The sequence below is a fragment of the Pieris rapae genome, chromosome 8 (assembly GCF_905147795.1).
Source record: "Pieris rapae chromosome 8, ilPieRapa1.1, whole genome shotgun sequence".
Classification (NCBI taxonomy): Eukaryota; Metazoa; Arthropoda; class Insecta; order Lepidoptera; family Pieridae; genus Pieris; species Pieris rapae.
The window spans coordinates 2,350,865-2,373,817 of NC_059516.1; the positions used below are offsets into that span (position 1 = coordinate 2,350,865).

Here is a 22,953-nt window from a genome sequence, read left to right on the forward strand (position 1 = left end):
AAGTGACTGGTTTTAAATATTCTTTCACCATTTATATTCTACATTATCAATGATTAATATAGGCTATTTTAATTGCAAGAAAAAAATGGTAATCTTTCATCATATCCGCTGCGAAAACTATTGACGATAGAACAAAATAATGGATTACAATATTTAAGAATATAACAACCTACAAATTAAAAAAAGAAATCCACCCGTGCGAAGCCGGGACGCGCCGCTAGTAAATTAATAAAACAAAATATAATACAATAATATTAAAATTTAAAACTATCATAACGAAACGTGTCTCTGTTATGGCACATTACGGAACACTGTGAAATTCAGTATCATAGAAAATTACACAGAATTATTAAATCATACATTTGTAATTTATGTTGAATTAGTAATTTACTACAAAAAATAAATTCATTATATTTATTAATAAAAATTAAATGTAAAAACAATGTCTCTTACATCTGGCAACAAAGAAAAAAAGTCTTAAAAACGCCATCTTTTATCTTAGTATTGATAAAAATAACAAGTCAATGTGCCATAGAATGCTCGTTTGAATGAGCGAGAAAAGTTATCTTTTATCTCATTCTTAGCTACGCTAGTTCATCGTAGTGACGGCGGCATCAATTTCTGTATTAATTAAACCATTTGTCGCAAAAACTGCGCGTCCTTTGCCTTTCTACGGTTAAAATTTTGAATAAAGTTTTAAATTGTGTTAAATCGTGATTTAAATGGCATCAGACGAAGAAGTAGATGGTTCTTTTGCAGGTAAACGATGAATTTCTAGCATGTCATAGCTAAAATGTGAATAGCGGTATCATCTGTTTACCTGCGGTATGCAATTAAAATTTGAAAAATTTTCGACTGGATCTTATCTCTTCTAAATAACCCTCAAACTCCATGATGGGTAATATTTTCGCGTATTCAAGTCTTGATATGGTATAATGACTATGGGTCATTTGTAAATATTTGTATGTGGCACTTGTGACAGAAAAGAACATGCATTATCCCCTCATTACTACTTAACAAAATGGACGCCGCCAAACAAAGGGATTAGTGACCTTACCGGTGGCAGTATAATATTTGCGAAATTAAAAAATCTTTGATAGTGTTATTGAATATAAGTGAAATATTGGTTACATTATCAGTGGTAAAGGTGAATTAAATTTTCAGGGGACGAGGATGTAGAAGAAGGTGAAGGCCAGAATGAGAACTCTGCAGAAAGTGATGATGCTCCACCAAAGGTAAAATTTGAAACACTAGTTTTTAAATGATAAATCAATTTCTGGACTAATTTGTAGATCCAGAAGAGATACCTTCAACAAGGTATAATAATATTGATAAGGATCATCTGAACCCAAATTATGTATTTTAAATGTGTCTTGTATTTATATTATTGGCTATTAAAGAATATTTCTTATATTAAAAAATTAGAATAATGAAATTTTAATTTGTTTAGTAGTAAGCTCAATTCTGATGAATCAATTTATTTTTTATAATTAAAAACATATAATTTTACTATAAATAACATTGTGTAAAGTCTTTGTATAAATATCCAAAGAAAACAAAAGTCAGGCAGAGAACACAATTCTTTGACATCACAGTACTATTATAAAAAAAGTGAAAACATTGACCAAATTTTATTATATACCGCAACAATTCAAAACCATGTCTTGGTATTGAATTGGTGTATTTTAGTCACAAGTGTTAACTGATTTTTTTTGTGTAAGGAGGATGATGACTATTCTCCAGAAGATGGACGAAAGAAGAAAAAGGGAAAGAAAAGAAAAGCCAGAGGTGAAGAAAAGAAAGGAAGAAAGAAGAAAAAGAAGCGAAAGAATGAGAGTGAAGAAGTAAGTTTTCTAGTTATGGTCACACTTTTAAGGCTTGTCTTCATATATAGGTAAATTAGGGGTATTGTCACTAATAAATATGATGACAGTGGTGTTGTGTTTATATTTAAATGTTTCTTTTTGAACCTTAAAATGTGCATATGTAATCATAATAATAATACATTTTACTGCACATTTAAGTGAAAATTCTTATCAGATAATTATGTGCTTACATTTTTCACATGACAAGTTACATCTTAATATATATAGTGCTAATGTGCTATATAGTGAGTGATATTAGTGCTTTGCCATTCAATTTTGATTGCTGGTAAAAGTACTGAGAGATTGTTAATAATGTAATAAATTGGTGTTTGTTGTATAAAGAAATTGAATAATTATATATAATTTACCAACCCTTAGGATGAAGATTTTGGTATGGAAATGGAGGCTGAAGGTGACAGTGATTATGCATTGAGTGCAGTTTCATCCAGCAAGAAGTCACGCAAGGGGCGTGGAAGCAAGCACAACACATCAACTCCAGTTGCTTCTGATTCCGGATCTGGTATGAATATATCTGTACTACTTTTTATTTATTTTATTTTGAAACAGACTCATTCTGCTTTTTTTACTAATTTAAAAATTGACTAATATTATTGGATGCCCTTTGCCAGGTATGCCCACAGTGGAAGAGGTGTGTTCATCATTTGGTCTCACAGATGTAGACATTCAGTATTCAGATGCAGATCTCGAAAACTTAACCAGTTATAAGCTATTCCAGCAACATGTGCGACCATTTATTGTTAAGGAGAATCCAAAGGTAAGATAAGCTAAAAAAGTTGTATGTATTAAAAAAAAATATATATTAAGAATACAAACACTGCCATATGTAATCTACTACATAAGCGGGAACGCGTCTCGTCACATATAGTATATCCAAGAGTTTGTTTCAGCGTTCAACTGAAATGAAAAGAAAATTAACTTTACATATTCTATATAATGTCGCCTGTTTCTTAGTTGTAGGCGCTCCGACTATTTAAATTATTAAACTCACTGCTGAGGAGTAATTTCCATCGTCGACTCTTAGTATTAAATCTTTGGTACAAAAATTGTTAATTCATAGTAATTTAAACTGCTCTCTCCTTGTTTATAGTACCTGGATGACCGCGAGCATTGCTCGGTATTTTTTTTTCTATAAATTGTGTTTTTTGGAAATTATATTTAAGTACGAATTACATACTAATAAAATTATGAAATATTAATATAATTATCGAATAAAGATCCTATCTATGTTTAAGTTGATAAAACACGAATAAAATGACATTTTCTACAAATGATTCCTAGCTAGATCGATTTATCGCCCCCGAAACTAAATTTCATGAATATCGTTGGAGCCGATTCCGAGATTCGAAGATTCTTGTATATATATACAAGAATTGCTCGTTTAAAGAAGATTATTAAGTTAGTTTAGAGAAGATAATTAATAATCGAAAGTTACAAAAAGTGTTTACACTAACGCGACTTAAAAGTCGAGACTTAGCGCTCACGTATTATGTCAAATCGATTAACTTCTTGACTTACGATTTTAGCTTACTATTGTTTGACTAGAATGTCACTTTTCACATTAGAATCATGGTTTAATTTATTTTTTATACGATTTAATTATGTATTTTAAATTTACTAATTTGTATTCTTGAGATCTCATACTACAGAACTAGAATTTTGAGAATTTGTGTATTTAAAACGCAAAATTATATACATACTAATATTATTACGATTTAAAACGTCATTATGAAATCTTTATTCAACAGTATTTCAGCAACTCTTGAAGTGCTAGTACAAATCGAACTTTACAAAACTTAACGCTATAAACGTATTGGCGAATCTTTGACACCTTGCAACGTTAGTGTATAATTTTCTTTGGTCATGTAAACGTTTTTTTAATTCATCAATCACCCAATCATACACGGTATGTCCAAGTCTTATAAATTGGTACCACATTCACCTTTTTAGGTCCCAGTGTCAAAACTTATGATGTTGGTCGCAGCAAAGTGGCGACTTTTTTGTGAGACAAACCCTCACTTGGACGGAGGAAATAATCAGAATATTGGTGGTTCTGAAGAAAATACGAACACTTCAACGGCCTCAGATTATGCGCCTAAAAGGAGTGGACGTCCGCCTAGAGAAAAGGTAACATATCCAAAAAGTATAGATTGTTACCAGTGTTAATGATAATTAGTCAACTAATGAAAGTTAACAGCAATCAAAACAACTCTTTCGTATGTTTAAATAAGTATGTGATACTTACAGCTGATAGATGACTCGATAGACGAGCCAGAAGAGGAAGAGGACGACATGATCAGTGATGAGAGCACACCAGCGCCACGTAAACGCGGCAGGAAGCCAAAACATGGCAATACGTCCACGCCTAGAGGAAAGCCGGGTCGCAAGCCCAAAGTACCCACGCTCAAAATTAAGTTCAGCAAACGCAAACGGACAAGTAGTGTAAGTTTAATTTAAAATATGTAATTCAATTTCCTACGCGTGAGAATCAAGTTAAACAGACAGTATTTATTTATTTCTTAAATATTTCAGTCTAGGAATCCTCGAAAATGCATTTTGTTTTCAAGCATAGACAATGTGTTGGTGATATGTGTAAAAAACTAAATAATTACTGTTGACATAATTGCCAAATAAGAAAATCAAAGACCTCCTCCCTATAGTGCTTACTTTATACTTGAACGTGGCCCCTGTGTCCTAAACACATTTGTCTTTTTTCATTCATAATAATTATTCAGTTTCTTGTTTGATTTTGTTTTGGAGATCAACCCTTATTTTTTATTTTATTTTATTTTTTTTATTTATTTAAGTATTCCTACAGCTAATACATTAAACAATAACCAAACAATTACATTACACACAAAAGCCAAAACGGAATACACATATAAACAGAAACCCTTTAATGCATATAGCCATATACTATAATTTCGGTTAGTTTTTAGAGCAGGTTAATTGTGTTTTGACCATAGTTTACCTTTTGCATAAAACGAAATAAGAATCATATTATTATGCATTAAAAGAAATAATTATTGTGTTGAGCTTGACAAACATATCTAATAAGTGATGTCAAAATTATTAATAATTACAGGAAGAAGATCACGAGAACAGCGCAGGGGCGAATACTGACTCAGACGCAGAGTTCGAACAGATGTTGGCTGAAGCTGATGAACAAAGACCTGCCCCCAGTGTGGCTGAAGAGAACACTCCACCAAAGGAGGAGGATCCCAATCTACCTGTGAGTATGTTATACTGTATAGAATGAAATACATTGCTTTAAGTTTTTCTTCAGAAAGAAATTATTTTGTTACTGAGGTTTATTCCAAAGAGTGAGAGTGAGAGAATGTAAAGAGAGTATCTTGAAATGTCATTAGGAAATTTTTTAATACTAATTTGCTTTTTTTGAACATTGTGAAATTTTGTTCAATAGTCGAATGTAGAAGTCTAATAACAAATAAGATATAATTTCCAACATGATAATTTTTATAGCCACAGCCCAAAAAGAAAGCGAAGACGAAAATTGGTAACAAAACAAAGAAGAAGAGGAACAAATTGAAGACGACAAACAAGTTCCCAGATGGTGCCGAAGGTGAACATGAACATCAAGATTATTGTGAGGTAAGACTTTAAGTTATGTGGTCACAAAGACAAATATTGGTTGATAATACATACATGGTGTTTGTGGGTGGGTACCTTTCGCTAAATTTAACCTATAAGATTATAAAAAAATTATTTGAATCTCAGTTTCTTTACATCAAAAAATTAAGACTAATCTAATCTAAATAAGGTTAAAGCTGATAGTTATATTTGTTTCTTAATATACTTGCGATTCATTTTTTTACGAGCTCAATTGTTTTAATTATTTATTTATATATATTTATATATGCATTTTGTTTTTAGAAACAACTAAATAGTGCTCTTAATCAATGAAAAACTATTTTGTACATAAATCTGAGAAGACATAAATTTTGATAACCCCTTTTTTTATAAAAATATTGAATAACATAAATGATCTTATATAAATATTAAAATTTATTAAATAGCTGGGTCTAGCTGATGATAAAAAATGTAAGTAACTACAGACTATTGAAATTACATTTTCAGGTGTGTCAACAAGGTGGTGAAATTATCCTCTGCGACACTTGCCCTCGTGCATACCACTTGGTGTGTCTGGAACCAGAGCTTGAGGAGACTCCCGAAGGCCGCTGGTCTTGTCCTCATTGTGAGGCTGAAGGAACCCAGGACCAGGATGATGATGATGAGCACCAGGAGTTCTGTAGGTTAGTAATAATATCCATTGCAATATTATTCAAATAAATATAGCAAATAACATACTATACGAGCAGTCTAAATTAAATGACAGGCAAAAGTAAATACCGATAGTTTCAGTCAACTAGCTTAGTAAGCCATTCCATTAACAGCCTAACCTCTTACCTAAATAGCGCCGTTAACTATTTAAAAGAATCATTGGCTTGTTTTAAAAGTCTAGAATATTAATAACTCTTTTAAATTGCCATTACCTTCGTGACAGTGACTCAGAAAAAATATTTAAAGCCACATTTTTTTATATTAATTAATTAATATAATTTCAGGATCTGTAAAGATGGCGGTGAACTGCTATGTTGTGACTCTTGTCCTTCGGCATATCATCGGTTCTGTTTGAACCCGCCCTTGGATGAAGTACCAGATGGAGATTGGAAATGTCCGCGCTGCAGTGTGAGTATATTTTTTATTAGGCATCGATACTTATTTTAAAACGTAGTTCTAACAAGGAAGTATGTATTGTTGTTTTATCAGTTTAACAGATTTGTTTAAATTTACTATTTTAGATGTTAATACATGTGTATTACGGTTCCCAAATCATTCACATTATATTAATTTTTAAATTTATTTTTTGATCGTCAGACAAAAGAATATCTGTTTAATATAAAAATAAAGACAAAACTTTATATAAAACAGATATCCTTTTGGTATTATAAAATTCAAGTGATTTCTTGCAAATTTCTCTAAGGTCCGACGGAACGTAACCAACTCATCCCAAGTTAACCGTATAATATAATATAAAGAAACCTTACATGTTTTACAGTGTCCACCGATGGATGGCAAAGTGGCAAAGATTTTAACATGGCGTTGGAAGGAGCACACCGGCAAGTCTAAAGCTCCTCGCTCCCGAGAGTTCTTCGTAAAATGGCACGAGAAGTCCTACTGGCATTGTAGCTGGATTTCAGAGATACAGGTTTGTTCAAAAAGTTCAGCTTAATAGAACTACAATAAGTAGCAAGTAGTAAGCTAGTGCTGGGCAGGCTACCTCTAATTAATTTGATATATTTGTTATAAATATTGTTTGATGATTTGCTTTTTTAAAAGAGAACCGAGAGTTTTTTTACGCCGGCTTTTTCTCTCGGCCTACACCCTCTGTCTTTGCCGATGAGTAGGGATGCCTACAAGCTTGAATTGATTGACGTGGAATAAGTGATACCTAGATGATCTTATGTTCCAAAATAAACGTATTTTATTTTATTTAAAAATACTCCATGTAACGTGTCTAGATTAAACTACAAGTCTCCTAAGACGCGTATTAACTGCAGAGCTGTGTACTTTATTTCGTCGCTTTATTGTCCTAGCCTGTGTTAAACTCGACTATCGGGATCATACGTAACATTTTTTTTTAAGGAATCCGTTCGTTTGTTTACGAGTTGTGATTGCTTAAGCGTGATATCTTTCGAAGATGCCTCAATATCGCAAGATATGAATAAAATAAGTAAAGAAATACAATATAATTTCTGGTGCAGCAAAAGACGTCAGGCGAAAATAACAGACTATTCACAATATCGTTCAAATTAGAATTGTTTTTTATGTTATTAGTAAAACTTACTGAAATATTTTTTTTCTAATACCGATTTTTCTACTTTCTATTTAACGCCTCTGTACATTCAACATTTGCACACTCCATTGTGTGACAATGTAGAGGTGTTATAGCAAATTAATTAAATAAATTCTAATTAAAAAAGTGTAGGCTGTAAGGTATACTCCGGATTCAGTAGTTTCCCAGTTATAGCTATAGGTAGCTGGTTAAATGTTAACCGGGTTTTTGGAGTTGGTATAAACCAACTTAATAATAAAAAAATAGTTTTTTATAACTTAATTATTGTATTTATTATAGTTGGACGTGTTCCACCCGCTAATGTACCGCTACTACATGCGTAAATCAGACCCTGAAGAACCACCGAAGCTAGACGAAGGCATGGAGGAGCGAGAGGGACGAAGACGCACTAGTAGACATGTACAACAATCCGATTTGAATGAGAAAATGTTGGAAGAACAGTATTACAGGTAAAAATATTTTTGCGTGAAAAGCTTCATTAAACTATTTAGTATTTAAGCTATGATATATGATGATGAAACTCTTTACAGATATGGTGTTAAACCTGAATGGCTGGTAGTGCATCGAGTGATAAACCACCGTACATCCAGAGATGGCACAACTTACTACCTGGTGAAGTGGAGAGATCTTTCCTACGATCAGGGTACTTGGGAATCTGAACATGCGGATATTGCCGGCTTGAAAAACGCTGTCGACTACTATCAGGTAAGAAGCCCTAAAATGAAAATATAAATCTACATAATATGTTTAGAATTTCATTGTTTTTAATAAACAAGGATGAGGATGGATATTAAGAATATCCATAGCGCAAAATCACTTGCATGAGTGGGGGTGGGTTATCCGCATACAAGTACATACCCTCAGTTTTACACTATCACGCAACACAGCCAAATTAGGTGCCACTTAGTTGTGTTGAATAATTTTTGTTTTGTTTCCTTTTGTTAATTTTTGAACCTTTTTGTAGTTAAAATCTATGATGTATTCCATCTCTGGCTATATTTTCAGTGTATCTATTTGTTATTGTATATAATTTATGTTCGCTGTAGGATAACGAAATAAATAAATAAACAACTGTTATTTTCCAGGATATGCGTGCCTACTTTACGTCCGAAGGAAAGTCTAAGGGCAGCAAGGGCAAAAAAGCAGGCAGAAAAAGCAAAAATAGAGAAAACACTGACGATGATGAAAATAGTAGTGGTGTTCAGGGCAAGGGATGTAGAAAATATAACCCACCTCCAGATCGGCCGACCACAAATTTGAATAAGAAATACGAAGATCAACCGCCATACGTCTATGAAACGGGAATGCAGCTGCATCCTTATCAGTTGGAGGGTCTCAACTGGTTGAGATATTCTTGGGGTCAAGGCATCGACACCATCTTAGCCGATGAGATGGGTCTCGGAAAAACTATTCAAACGGTCACATTCTTGAACTCCCTGTTTAAAGAAGGACATTGCAAAGGCCCTTTCTTGGTATCTGTCCCATTATCTACCATTATTAACTGGGAGAGAGAATTTGAACTTTGGGCTCCAGATTTGTATTGTATCACGTACGTCGGTGATAAGGATTCTCGGGCGGTTATACGTGAAAACGAGTTGACGTTCGACGATGGCGCCAACCGAGGTGGTAGACCCTCGAAAATCAAGTCCCAAGTTAAATTCAACGTCTTGCTGACGTCATACGAGCTGATTTCTATCGATTCCACCTGTTTGGGTTCCATAGAGTGGGCCGTCCTCGTCGTCGACGAAGCTCACAGGCTCAAGAGTAACCAGTCGAAGTTCTTCAGGCTCTTGGCTGGATATCAAATTAACTACAAACTCCTCCTGACCGGTACTCCCCTGCAGAATAACCTTGAGGAACTTTTCCATCTTCTCAACTTCTTAAATAAAGATAAATTTAACGACTTGGCCGCCTTCCAAAATGAATTCGCCGATGTATCGAAGGAGGAGCAGGTGAAGAGGCTGCATGAGATGCTCGGGCCCCACATGTTGCGTCGTCTCAAGGCTGATGTGCTCAAGAATATGCCTACGAAATCGGAGTTTATCGTGCGTGTCGAGTTATCTCCGATGCAAAAGAAATACTACAAGTACATCCTGACAAGGAACTACGAAGCGCTAAATCCAAAGGGCGGTGGTCAGACAGTTTCGCTACTCAACGTTATGATGGATTTGAAGAAGTGTTGTAACCACCCTTACCTGTTCCCCGTTGCCGCTGAAGAGGCGCCTTTAGGCCCTCACGGTAATTACGACACCCAGGCCTTGGTGAAGGCGTCGGGAAAACTAGTTCTTATGTCCAAAATGTTAAGGCAGCTTAAGGCACAAGGACACAGAGTGCTAATCTTCTCCCAGATGACAAAAATGTTGGACATTTTGGAGGACTTCTTAGAAGGAGAGGGATACAAGTACGAAAGAATTGACGGTGGAATCACGGGAACCATACGTCAAGAGGCTATCGATAGGTTCAATGCACCTGGTGCTCAGCAGTTTGTGTTCCTGTTGTCGACTAGAGCCGGTGGTTTGGGTATCAACTTGGCAACCGCTGACACTGTCATTATTTATGACTCTGACTGGAACCCTCATAACGACATCCAAGCGTTCTCCCGAGCTCACCGTATCGGTCAGGCCAACAAAGTTATGATATATCGATTCGTAACGCGTAACAGTGTGGAAGAAAGAGTAACCCAGGTGGCCAAGAGGAAGATGATGTTGACTCACTTGGTCGTGCGTCCTGGAATGGGTGGAAAAGGAGCGAATTTTACGAAACAGGAATTAGATGACATTTTACGATTCGGTACTGAAGAATTGTTTAAGGAGGAAGAAGGCAAAGAAGAGGCTATTCATTATGACGATAGAGCTGTAGGTGAGTTGCTCGATCGTTCCAAAGAAGGTATCGAACAGAAGGAATCGTGGGCTAACGAATATCTTAGTTCTTTCAAAGTGGCCAGTTATTCTACAAAAGAAGGCGATAACGAGGAAGAAGTGGATACCGAAATTATTAAACAAGAAGCCGAGAACACCGACCCTGCCTACTGGATTAAACTTCTTAGGCATCACTATGAACAACATCAGGAAGATCAAGCCAGAACACTCGGAAAAGGCAAAAGAGTTCGTAAACAAGTTAACTATAACGATGGAAGTGTCGCTCAAACAGAAAACAGGGAAGATTCTACATGGCAAGAAAATGGTTCAGATTATAACTCCGACTTTTCGCAAGGTAGCGAAGACGATAAAGAAGATGACGACTTCGATGAAAAGAATGACAATGGTGATCTCAGCCGTAGAAGCAAGAGACGTCTCGAAAGACGAGAAGAAAGAGACAGACCTCTTCCGCCTTTACTTGCGAGAGTGGGAGGGAACATGGAAGTACTTGGCTTCAACGCCAGGCAGAGAAAATCCTTCCTCAACGCTATCATGCGCTATGGAATGCCGCCGCAAGATGCATTCAATTCGCAGTGGTTAGTTCGTGACTTGAGAGGTAAATCGGAGAGAAACTTCAAAGCCTATGTATCGCTATTTATGCGGCATTTATGTGAACCCGGTGCAGATAATGCAGAAACATTCGCAGACGGCGTGCCCAGAGAGAGTCTTTCTCGGCAACACGTTTTGACACGAATTGGTGTTATGAGTCTCATCAGAAAGAAAGTACAAGAATTTGAGCACATAAATGGGTATTACAGTATGCCGGAATTGATAAGGAAGCCGGTCGAACCGGTTAAGATAGCAGGCGCAGAAAGTTCAGCTCCTAGTCCGGCCCCGTCTTCTGCCACTCCCAGTGCTTCAGCCGCACCTTCGCCCGCCCCGACACAGGCCGCTCAGGCTTCGGGACAAGCACCTACACCTGGAAGCTCAGATAAGGATGACAAAGAAGAAATAAAGGAAGAAAAGCCTGACATTAAGGAAACTAAAGAAAAGGAAGAAGCCATGGATACGAGTGACATAAAGGAGGAAGTTAAAACCGAAGATAAAGAGACCAAGATCAAGGAAGAAGTTAAAGAGGAAAGACGAATGTCCGTTGACGAGGAACCGCCTAAAGACGAGGAGAAAACCGATGACAAAAAAGAAGATAAAGATGAGAAAGAGAAGGATGATGATAAGAAAGAAGACGCAAAGAGTGAGAAGGCAGAGTCTGAAGCTTCTGAGAAACCTAAAGAAGAGAAAAAAGACGAGGACGACGATGACGTGGTTCTCGTGAAAGAAGAAGAGGATCTGAAGGTAGAGCGTCGCAAGTTTATGTTCAACATTGCTGACGGAGGTTTCACAGAGCTTCACACTTTGTGGTTGAATGAGGAGAGGGCGGCGGCACCGGGTCGAGAATATGAAATATGGCACAGACGACATGACTACTGGCTCCTGGCTGGTATTGTCACCCACGGCTATGGAAGGTGGCAAGACATACAAAATGACCTACGGTTTGCCATAATCAACGAGCCGTTTAAGATGGACGTCGGTAAAGGCAACTTCCTCGAGATCAAGAATAAGTTTTTGGCAAGAAGATTCAAAGTAAGTTATCTTCATTTCGAAATTATTATGTCAGAAAATGATAGTTCAAATATTACAGATAAACGTCTAGAAAGAGTAAGCACAAATAATTTAAATTTTAATAATGTTTATGTACTAAAATTAGCATCCTCTGAAATATTGGGTAGGGCTTCCTCAAATCGCACGTTAATTATTTTTCTTTTCATTTTATAGTATTCTCCTGCTTTTTTCATCGTACTATTTTTTTTTTGTTTCAAAAATTATCGACCCTGGTCTATGAAGCTGATTAGACTTTTCTATCTAAAGTATTGTTTCAAATAAAAACATCGATTAATATTACAAATCAAAATGTATAATTCCAGCTGCTAGAGCAAGCGTTGGTTATCGAGGAACAACTTCGTCGTGCGGCCTATCTGAACCTGACCCAGGACCCGAACCACCCAGCCATGTCGCTGAACGCACGCTTCGCCGAAGTGGAATGCCTTGCCGAGTCCCACCAACACCTGAGCAAGGAATCTCTTGCTGGGAACAAGCCTGCTAATGCCGTGTTGCATAAGGTACCTTTAAATATTAGCCACATGTAATCACAATTATTTTATAGTTGGATGCTAATTTTTGTTTAAAATTCACTACTAATTTTATAATTAGATCAGTTTCTAACTCTGAGCATCTAAATAAATCCTATCAAAGATATATACAAACTGATATATACAAAAATGATAGTTTCCAAGAGCCAATTATAACTATTGCTAATTTGTCATAAAAATTGTAAAGCATTTATTTTTTCATATTATACATTATAAGTATAATAATATAAATTCTGCATTATGAATTCCAGGTCTTGAACCAACTGGAGGAACTCCTATCAGACATGAAGTCAGACGTGTCCCGTCTGCCAGCCACATTGGCTCGCATCCCTCCCGTGGCGCAGCGTCTCCAGATGTCGGAGAGGTCTATCCTTTCGAGACTCGCTGCTACTGCTGGGAATCCAGTACCCGCCGGTCAATATATTTCTAACTCTCAATATTGAATTACTTTTTTAAAGTGAATATTTTTTAGTACATATCTATATGTTTAAATGAATTTAAATAATTCTGAAAATTATTTAAATATTCCAGGTCAAATGCCACAGTTCCCCGCGGGCTTCCAGACAGGCACTCTGCCAGGGTTCTCGGCGGCTGCCACGGCGGCCAACTTCACCAACTTCCGGCCTCAGTACTCTGTGCCCGGACAACCTGCCACGCCCTCCTCCAACGTGAGTACCGATATGCTTTGTCCCAAAATTATAAAAATAAAAATATAATTTGCTAGAACTAAAATTTGTTAACATGAATACGTACTTTATATGAAGAAAACAATGTAACTGTAGTAAAACCGGCGCTAAGATTCTGTCTAAGTCCTATACGACAAAAACTCATTGGATTTTGACATACGGGAGTCGTCTACTGGTTTACTTATTGGTGTTTTTCTTTTTGCAGAAATCATAAGCACGCGTAGTGTACTTGCCGGATATTGAACACTGATTTTGACAGGTTTGTATTTTATATATAAGTATGTCGCAGATAACTAGCTTAATTAGCCGTTTAATTAACTGCCTAGCCTTTAAACTTAACCGCCATTTTACTAACGGTCTGAAAGTTTATTTCACTTATTATTGTCACTATTATGCTGCATTATTATTGTCACTACACACTCATCGATTGTACTTGTTGTCTATTAAAGTTGTGGTTTGCCGTTGCCACATTGACATTTTGAAGAGTTTCGCTTCGAGTTTTGAGTGGCAGAAAGTGGAATTAAATTAATATTAACAGTCAACATGCTAGGCAAGTAATGTAATGTCACCGATCCAAGTCATTTGCCTAGCTGTTTGAGGAACTGGCTGAACATATTTCAGGCCGTGCCGGTGCCGTTAAGGCTAGGCTGTTAATTGATCGGCTAATAAAGCTAGTTGGCTACATATAATGTTCACGCGGTATTCTAGTACCCGGACTAGTTAATATGTAACTTAATATATATTTTAAAAAAAATGATGACAGAATTAAAAGATCTGATGTATACTACAAACAACTCTCACTGTTTTCTTTTCATGCAATGTGTCAATAGGGGATATTTATGTTTTCGTGAATTCCTTCAAAGACAAGACAAAGACAAGCATAGACTAACACATTGCTCTGTTAAACAACACAAATGTTGCCAGCTTTCTGTACCTTCCAAACCGAATAAAGTTTTCGCCGGGCATAGATGAATGTATGCATTATTAATATGTTCAATTTTTGTTCCAGCCTTTGGTGTAACGCGTTTAGACGAATATTTTAGTTATAAGCTTTCCAAGATTCCTGTTCCACCTTGGGTTTGAAAGTGATAATTAGTATTTAGTACAGTTATGTTAAGTAACATTTTGATAAGGTCATTTTGAAGTGGATTCCCGAATCCATGAATTTATTTATTTCCTCTTATGTGTATGAATCTTGTTTATGCATAAGTTATATGTGGACTTATGAAAATTTTATTTTTGATTTACCAAAAATGAAAAAAATTAATAAACAATTATAATAGTATTCTGACTTTTTATTTTAACTGTTGAGTGTTTTTGTGATTGGCATTGAGAAAATTTATGGGTTAATATATTTTGGATGCAGACAATTAAAAACACACATTTATGTAAAGATTTTAATTCACAAAATAAATAGCTTAGTAATAAATTGATTTAATATAAAGGACATATTATCAATATATGTATTTACAACGTGTCTAAAAAAAATAACTGTTTGACATTACATATTACAATACATTTATTTAACAAGGAGATGTCAGTCGTAAATAAATTATATTTATCAAATATATTAAAATATAAAGTAATTGTTGCATTTTTTTAAGTAAAAGATAATAGGAGTTACTGCTGTCTTATTTAGCTTGTAAAAATCTTTAAAACTGACATTGTTTTCGGTTTAAATTATTTTAATTAAACCAAAAGAAGAAACATTATACAGGACTTAAGAGGCCTCACTTGAAATACGACAGTCGTTATACACACGCATCAAACAAATTTTATTTAAAAAACACACACATCAAATTTAAACCCAAGAATTTTTTTAAATTTAGTTTTCGAGTCTCCAAGCAGTTGTCACCTTGAAAATTTAACTAAGTACAGAATTGACTCTCCAAAACGTGATTTTAAAGTAAATCTCACGACAAATATGGTACATTTTTAAATATTTGACAGGTCCCACAAATTATTTAAGTTCATAGTAGTACATGGTTTTATTTTATTTTGACTAGTCTAAGTCATCAATATGCTCAAGGTAAACCCCTTGATGCCAATTAATAATATCACCATGTAAACGTATCATCTTCTGAATTATATTTTACACTATCTAAAGAAAGAATGCTATTCGCTTCAGAGGAACAAAAATGTGTTAATAAATCTTCACTTATACCGCAGTCTGAGAGGTTTTCCTTGTTAAATGCTTTTGCGAAGTGATTGGGCTCGTTTTCTTTTGTTGATTCGTCTAAAAAATATAACAGTGTCAATCACTGAGGTAATTGTAGATAATTATATGTTGATTAATAATATCATAGTAATTGTTTTTAAAAACAAAAAGATGTAATTAAATTATATATAAATATATTTAAGGAATTTATAATTAAGTTTGTTATGGGAACCCGGACACAGGTATTTTGTTTACTTAAAAATATGGTTCCTAAATCTTATACATAGGAATGCAAATGTACTCAAAATGAATAAATCCATTTTTATTTATTTATTTAATATGAAACTACTTTTAGATGTTTAAAAGTTTACTTAAATCGATAAAGTAAGGTCTAATAAAAAAAAATTGTATCTGATTTTATGGAGTCCCATTAGGTTAGGCTATACGAATTTAAAGTTAAAATTCCTATTTAGATATTTTTCATTTGAACTTCGGTGTATATTAGGGTTTTTATCTGCCAGATCTATATGTAAATTACATTTAATATAAAGAAATTTCGTTGAAAATCAAAACCGTTATATGAAATTAGCCTTACTAATAAGGTAAACTCGATTAAGCTCGTCAATATGTAAAAAAAAAATTAAGCTCTTACCCTCAGAAATGACTTTTGCCGCCCAAGAGAAGGCCAGCGTTGGCTGATGATGTGCGAAAGTGGCGCTGTATTGGGCATTGGATGTGGTATTTAAGACTCTGAATATTGAGTGAAGGGCAGTCGGCAGAAGTGGACCTCTTAACTCTATCGAGTAATACTTTTTACTATCTGATAGGATTACATTTTCGCGGACCTGCAAAAATATAACAGTAAACATTCTACACACAAAATTCCACATTTTTTATAATAAAATGGTTCAGAATAATTAAATCAACTTTCGCATTACATACGATTCAGATAATCGCGGACTATATCTTTACGGCTTTAAGTTTAGGTACCCAGAGTTTGAAAGTGAGAGAGAGTGAACTATTAGTTAGTATCTTTCTACAAACTAGTGTGCGAGAGAGAAAATGAGAAAGATCCCAAAAGACATGTTTTAGGAGCGTTATACACGAGGTTATTTACTATAAATTTCTGTCAATTCAAATATTATATTTCAAACTGGACTTAGTATCGAATCTGAATGTGTATTGTCCAGAAAAACTTTGCGATTGAAAAGAGTGGCGGAAAGTTTCTTGCCAGTTTTTCTTGCCCGCTCTACGCCCTTGACTTGGTAGTAAATGTAAATTCCAATTAATTTAATTTGTTTTTTTTGACGTTCATGAGAGTACCTGTTTACCTATATGAATAAAGATATTTTGTTTTGTTAATTAGTACTTTACGTATTTTTGATCGTTACTTCTACAGATATTAAAAGGATTTTAATACAATTTTCATATAATTCAAATACTGTTTAGTACATATATTACCTTTAAAGACTGCAGCGTCCCTCCATGAAAGGCTGTAGGAGATAACAAAGTGGGTGGGACCCCCGCAAAGGGTCCATTGGGGCTGACTAGAGACTTGCAGTTGAGAAGGAAATTAAAAAGGGCCTGCGCATCCGCGCCTCTTACAGCCACTAAAGACTCAGCTGCGTTGTCGACTGTACTTTCTGCGGTATGGGCTAGTCGGGCCTATAAATATATAAAATTAGACTAAAACTATTATCAAGAGCTAAAGTTTGTGAGGTTTTGAGGGGTCATAATAATAATTTATTTGCAAGAATATAGTACAAATATATTTAGCTAAATTCCGCATATTCTGCTACACATAATGAATTCATTACACTATCAATCATATGAACATAGTCAATTCTTATATTATTCTAATATGATGATTATGTAGCATCACATTACTAAAATATCTTATTACATTATAATGTTTCAACCAAATAATCATTAACAGAAAAATACATTTAATCTAAAAGTATATTGGTCGAAAAAATAGTAGTAACAGTTTAATACAATAGAATTTAGCCGGGACTTTTGATTTTGATCAATATAATCGGTATATATAATCTAAACTTTTTTGACTGTATTTAAATTAAAGTATTATAAAAAAGTTTTTTTTTGGTAATATCCATGCAAGCCGAGGAATACAAAGTTGATTCAAGAATTTTTCGAAACACTTTTATAAATAAATTCATAACTGACCTGTGCATTATTTATCTTATTAATCTCATCAGTTTCCAATCCCATTTGGGAAAGGAACTCATGAGGATCCTCTTCATCCCCCGAAGCATGTTCCCCTGTGTCCATTGTGTCATAACAACTATCGTGGGAGGAATTCTTTCGATCTTCCTCTGAGGTATTCATCTTCTTCTTTTGATCAGGCCTCAGTGGCATCGTGTATTCCACGTCTAGACATTGATAATAAAATATGTTTATTATGGAGTATAAGTTACAGGTATCACTTATTCTACGTCATTAAATTTGTATCATTAGACATCCCTACTCTTCTGCAAGGATAGAGGGACACAGACAAAAAGCCGGCCTAAAAAGATCTCGGTACATTTTAAAAATATAGAAAAAGATTAAAATTGAAACTAGGTTATATCATTCTTCATATGAGCACGTTTCTCTTCATACAATCTACCGCCTTGTCCCAATACGGCACCACATTTAATTTTTATTTATATAATAAAAATTATAGGCTATGTTACTTAAGGATACTAGCATTCTAATTGTGGAAGAATTTTTATTTTGAAAATATAGGTTTCAATTTGGAATATGTATTTATTTATAACTAAATATATGATATTATCGATGATTTTTTTTACTATGTCTACCGCATTTTTTAAATTCTAGCTTCATAAAATGAACCATACTAGTTGAAAAGTATTAATTAAACATATAAGACATTTTTATGAAATAAACTTAAAGATCTACTTTTAAAGGCTTAATATTATACATTTTTGTGACACAAATATTCTAAATTACCACTTACCTTCTTGCCTTAAGGTCTGTCTGAAGCCCCTAGTTGTGGGTGCTATTAGTGCTGTGGGTTCAGTCATTCCGCAGATTCCAGCTGCTAGGAACAGACATGTAAACGTGTTGCCACAGACATAGAAATATGGACAGTGTAGTGCACGTAACAGCTGTAAAAAAAAATTCTTAGATCAAGAAAATTTTATACAACATAACAAATTTTTATAACATGCATACTATAATTTATAATTAAATAGTCTTGCTATAAGTAGTCCTCAATACCTACATATTATATTTATATAAAATACTAAAAAAATAACAGTTGTAAATATAACTACACACAGAAGTATAAATTGGTCAAAATATAGTATTGTCTTTTATTAACATAACTTTTACACATTTAAAGAAAACACTTTTTTAACGGATTGAAGTTATGTATTATTGTAAAGTTATAATTCGGAATGTCGGATAAATTTAAAATGATGTTTAAATAATTATAAGTTTACAATAATACAGTGTTTACTTTAAATTGGTTAAAATAGATAGTCACGCCAAGAGGTAATTTGTGAACTTTACACTGATAACCTGGATTGATTTGGCTTGATCAAGGTAATCCACCCAGAAATACAAATAATATATAACCTCCTTCGGCTTTTTAAGTTGGCTTTTGTTGGCTGTTGTTGAAAAATCTTTTTTTTAAATATATTTTATTTTTAATATTCTTGATTAATCTGTGAGTACTTATTACTATGTAAAGAATTTATAGATCCTTATCAGTTACCTGAAACAATGACCTAAAACTCTCTGTCCATTCTGTAAGCAGGGCTTTCTTGACCTCTTCATTGGTAGCCAGGAAGCTGGTGGCTGCAACTCTGCCAGACCGTGGAAAGAGATTTAACCAAGGCAAGTGTGGATGTTGCCAATATAAACATGTCTGATGAAAACGCGCTCTCGGTGACGTGTCTAATGTAGATGAAGACGCTGTGTCTAAGCAACGAACAAATCTGTGTAATAAATATTTTAAATTAGTTTTTAATGTAAAGAAGCTGAAATAGAGCTCCTAAATTAAATGTTAAGTAATGATTTTAAAATTATTTTTAGATGAAAATCAACCTTTATTCAATATTCAACACTAAATATTGTAAAGTAAATTACATACCCAGTTATTCCTGAAGCCTCCTCACTAGCTTTTAATTTATTAGTCCATGGGAATGGTTTAGCTGACATAAGTCTTAATTTTGTTTTCAGAGCCCAGTCTATTGGCAGTTTCTTGTACTTCTTTTCTATTACTTTCTGCAAGTACAAAATAATAAACATAAAAATATAGAATATGAATTCATATTAATATCTCAGGTGAACCGATCAATGTGTGTGTAAAGTTGACTATTTATTTCAGCGAATAAAAATACACAATCTACTACTTACGTTGTCTATAGTATGCTCAGCAGTGAATTTTTGTAGGAGATTGGAAAATGTTGATAATTTTTCTGTGTCAACTTCATGTGGTGGTTTCTCAATTACTTTAGGTAAATTTAATAATGCAAAAAGAGTTTTATCATTTGATTCATCTAGTTGTATAGTATCTTCTAACTTTACTTTTTTATTCTGTTGTGCAGCTGTCCTATAAAAAAATGGTTTAAGTTGAAATTCCTGTGTTGCAATATTAAATATATCAGAGCAGTACAATGAAATGAAAGCCTTTCTCGTGCCTAACACATGTTCAGAATGTTCACTATGATTTTAAATTAAGACACCATATAATCCTAAATGGCTTATATGTGCTTTTTTTTAAATAGTTGTTAGCACCTGAAGCTTGTAATGTATGCCCTGTGGGCAAGGTATTTGAGTGGGCTTGTGAGGCAGCTTCATTTTACTCAGGTACTCTGTGCTCTGTGTGTAAGGTTAATGAAGGTTATGTTTTGTTAAAGAACTTACTTGGAAAAAGGATTTTTTCTTTTATCGCCGTTAAGAATTCTAGAGAAATCTAAGTTAGCTGACGTTTTGTTTGTGGAACTTGTTTCTGTAGGAATCGAATTGGACGACTGTTTCATACGTTCCTGTAAAATTGTTAATGGTTATATTTAATGGGTTACTAGCTCAAATTAGTCTATAACCACACTACAACGATATCTAAATAACATATATTATCGATAAATATACCTGTAAAGCTTTTTTTCTCTTTTTATGTATCTGCATAACTTGATTTGGCTTTTTCCATGGCGATGGCGGGTCCATATTAATCAATTTTTCAAGTATAATATTCTAGGGTCAGTTTGCGCACAGGATTTAAATTGTATACGTTAATTTTGAAAAATAAATAAATTTTAAGTTAAACTGTAAAGTGTAAACACATTTTGAAAAGTAGTAATAACATTGATGACAATTGACCGTTGATGAAATGAATTGAAATGTTAACTTTGCCAGATAACAAAACTCCAAAAAGGGGGTAAACTGACATTGACATTGAATTAAAAATAATTTTAGTAATTTCTTATCATATCTGTGAATTTTTAACCGACTCCAAAAATCTAGGATTGATACAATATAACGCCTTTATGTGTACGTCCAATGTCCATATTCATTGTTTGAGTTCTCTGGTCCCTTATATGGTTTTGCATAATAAACGCGTGTTTTTCATGTTCCGTCTAAATTCTTGTTTATTTCTTTCTACTGGATAGATTTTAAAACAATTTAACTAGTATCTTTCACTTTCACGAAATCTTTATCAATTACCTATGATAAATTATAAAAGTATGAAAAAAAGTGCGTGCGTACAAAGTACACATGTCAGCAGTGAAACTTCTTTGTAAATTAAATATTACTAAGGTAAAAGCCGCAATAGATGATCATGTATGATCACTCCATGTATTTATATAATATATTCACACTGTTTACACAATGTTTACATGCTAATCATAATATAAATAGATAATAACACCTGCGTTTACTGCACAAGACTTTATACGACAGAATTACCAACTAAAGTTCTGTCTAATATGACTAAACGAATATTTTTCTCGATCTCCGTGACTGTCTTTCTCAATCTTTCTCACTATAATGATAGCTCTCCTACCTCTATCACCATGGCACTGTGCGTGATACGACGTTCACTCTCAATCTCAATCTCTCTCTTGATCTTTCTCATTTGCTTGCTCCCTATTCTCGATCCACGGCTATTTGCTTCATGCTACGTTCGCCCTTTCTCACTTTCTCTTAATCGGTCTCAATCAATCTCTCCCTCTCTTTCGCTGCATATCATCGTGACGCTTATATCATTATTATTGCGTTTCATCCGTAAAAAAATTACCCTCCTGCGCCTAAAGAAATTTCACTGTAAAAATTAATCTGTAAGTATCAAATGAAAATGCATTAGTTACGTGCTAAATTTCCTACATATTATGTATATAAAAAATAAATAAAAAAAAATTGTAAAATAGTAAATAAGTCTGAAATTTGCGATAGTTATCTATTTTATACACTATATATTAATATAATTGATTTTATATTTAAAAAGTATTTTAATTCAAAAATCTCGTTGCTATTTCTGTTACTTTGATATTACAAAGTCGAAATTTAATTTAACTTTTAAAATCTTTAAAATAAAGTGTATTTCATTGCTGAAAGTAAACTTTTGTATGTAATTTTTATTATATTTAGCATAATAAATAGATAATATATCACCTACCTGCGATTGTAAAACGTTGTGGCATGTGCGTGTGGCTCATTTGCAAATGTCGAATGGTATAATTTTTTCTCGAAAATGTCGAAGAACAATAATAATATTATATTACCTGTAAAATTAATTTGTAGGTACGTAGCCATTAACTTGTCAATCATATAATTAAACGCAATTGTTTTGTTGAAATGTTTTTGTGATCCTTTGTCGTCCGCGGGCATACTTCTGCGTCTACTTCTAACCGAGTTATAATTATGAAGTATTTCTCCGGGATCGTTAGAACTCTCGGTTCAAACGCACACACCATGTTAACCGCATAGATATGGAGGAAACGGTTATACGTATACATATTCATTAAAAATTTGTCATTCGTTAGCCATAAAGCTATTTATATTCAGTTACTGTTCTCGCCCACACAATTTTCGCCTTTGTCCAATAAATGACCATGATTCATTATCTGTTCTAAATAGTTTGGTTTGAACAGTTCTATCGGTACATAGTTTATTTTAATTAAGCATGCTTTTTTAGAAGCAATATAAATTAAAATAAACTTATTGCTTTAATATTAAAGCAATAAATTTATTTTAATTATGTGCACGAAAGACTTAAGGAATACATCGTGGGACGAGGTAGGTGGATTTGGTATTGG

General features: G+C 33.9%; 2 protein-coding genes across 5 annotated transcripts; one reads left to right on the forward strand and one right to left on the reverse strand.

Annotated features, from left to right (window-relative positions):
• The first annotated feature begins 553 nt into the window (after positions 1-553).
• LOC110995624 (chromodomain-helicase-DNA-binding protein Mi-2 homolog) lies at positions 554-14,797 on the forward strand. 4 transcript variants are annotated; one of them, XM_022262881.2, is made up of 20 exons: positions 554-759; positions 1,165-1,235; positions 1,725-1,844; positions 2,244-2,385; positions 2,495-2,640; positions 3,834-4,010; positions 4,131-4,325; positions 4,969-5,115; positions 5,367-5,495; positions 5,982-6,157; positions 6,470-6,593; positions 6,964-7,113; positions 8,041-8,210; positions 8,292-8,466; positions 8,847-12,260; positions 12,602-12,796; positions 13,078-13,240; positions 13,358-13,494; positions 13,718-13,771; positions 14,522-14,797. In XM_022262881.2, the coding sequence occupies exons 1-19, from the start codon at positions 723-725 to the stop codon at positions 13,724-13,726; spliced, it is 5,877 nt and encodes a 1,958-aa protein (XP_022118573.2). In that variant the 5' UTR covers positions 554-722; the 3' UTR covers positions 13,727-13,771; positions 14,522-14,797. The 4 variants fall into 4 exon arrangements, with proteins under 4 accessions (XP_022118573.2, XP_022118571.2, XP_045485269.1 ...); XM_022262879.2 differs by having other exon boundaries at positions 555-759; positions 1,722-1,844; XM_045629313.1 differs by lacking the exon at positions 554-759 and adding an exon at positions 799-898 and having other exon boundaries at positions 1,722-1,844.
• A 226-nt stretch (positions 14,798-15,023) lies between these two features.
• On the reverse strand, positions 15,024-20,991 carry LOC110995651 (protein downstream neighbor of son homolog). The gene is made up of 10 exons (XM_022262910.2): positions 20,789-20,991; positions 20,564-20,685; positions 20,054-20,249; positions 19,788-19,921; positions 19,410-19,632; positions 18,648-18,798; positions 17,855-18,060; positions 17,132-17,335; positions 16,323-16,515; positions 15,024-15,748 (listed from the first exon to the last, which is right to left on the reverse strand). The coding sequence occupies exons 1-10, from the start codon at positions 20,861-20,863 to the stop codon at positions 15,570-15,572; spliced, it is 1,683 nt and encodes a 560-aa protein (XP_022118602.2). The 5' UTR covers positions 20,864-20,991; the 3' UTR covers positions 15,024-15,569.
• Positions 20,992-22,953: the final 1,962 nt, after the last annotated feature.

Bases quoted from the DNA above. Each gene is read 5' to 3' on its own strand.
- LOC110995651 (XM_022262910.2), bottom strand. From the start codon at position 20,863: ATGGACCCGCCATCGCCATGGAAAAAGCCAAATCAAGTTATGCAGATA. The intron at 17,336-17,854 runs GTCAGTTATGAA...ATATATTTATAG, and splicing joins ATAAGATAAATAATGCACAG to GCCCGACTAGCCCATACCGC. The intron at 15,749-16,322 runs GTAAGAGCTTAA...TATATTTTTTAG, and splicing joins GGCAAAAGTCATTTCTGAGG to ACGAATCAACAAAAGAAAAC.
- LOC110995624 (XM_022262879.2), top strand. From the start codon at position 723: ATGGCATCAGACGAAGAAGTAGATGGTTCTTTTGCAG. The intron at 760-1,164 runs GTAAACGATGAA...TTAAATTTTCAG, and splicing joins AGTAGATGGTTCTTTTGCAG to GGGACGAGGATGTAGAAGAA. The intron at 6,594-6,963 runs GTGAGTATATTT...CATGTTTTACAG, and splicing joins GGAAATGTCCGCGCTGCAGT to TGTCCACCGATGGATGGCAA.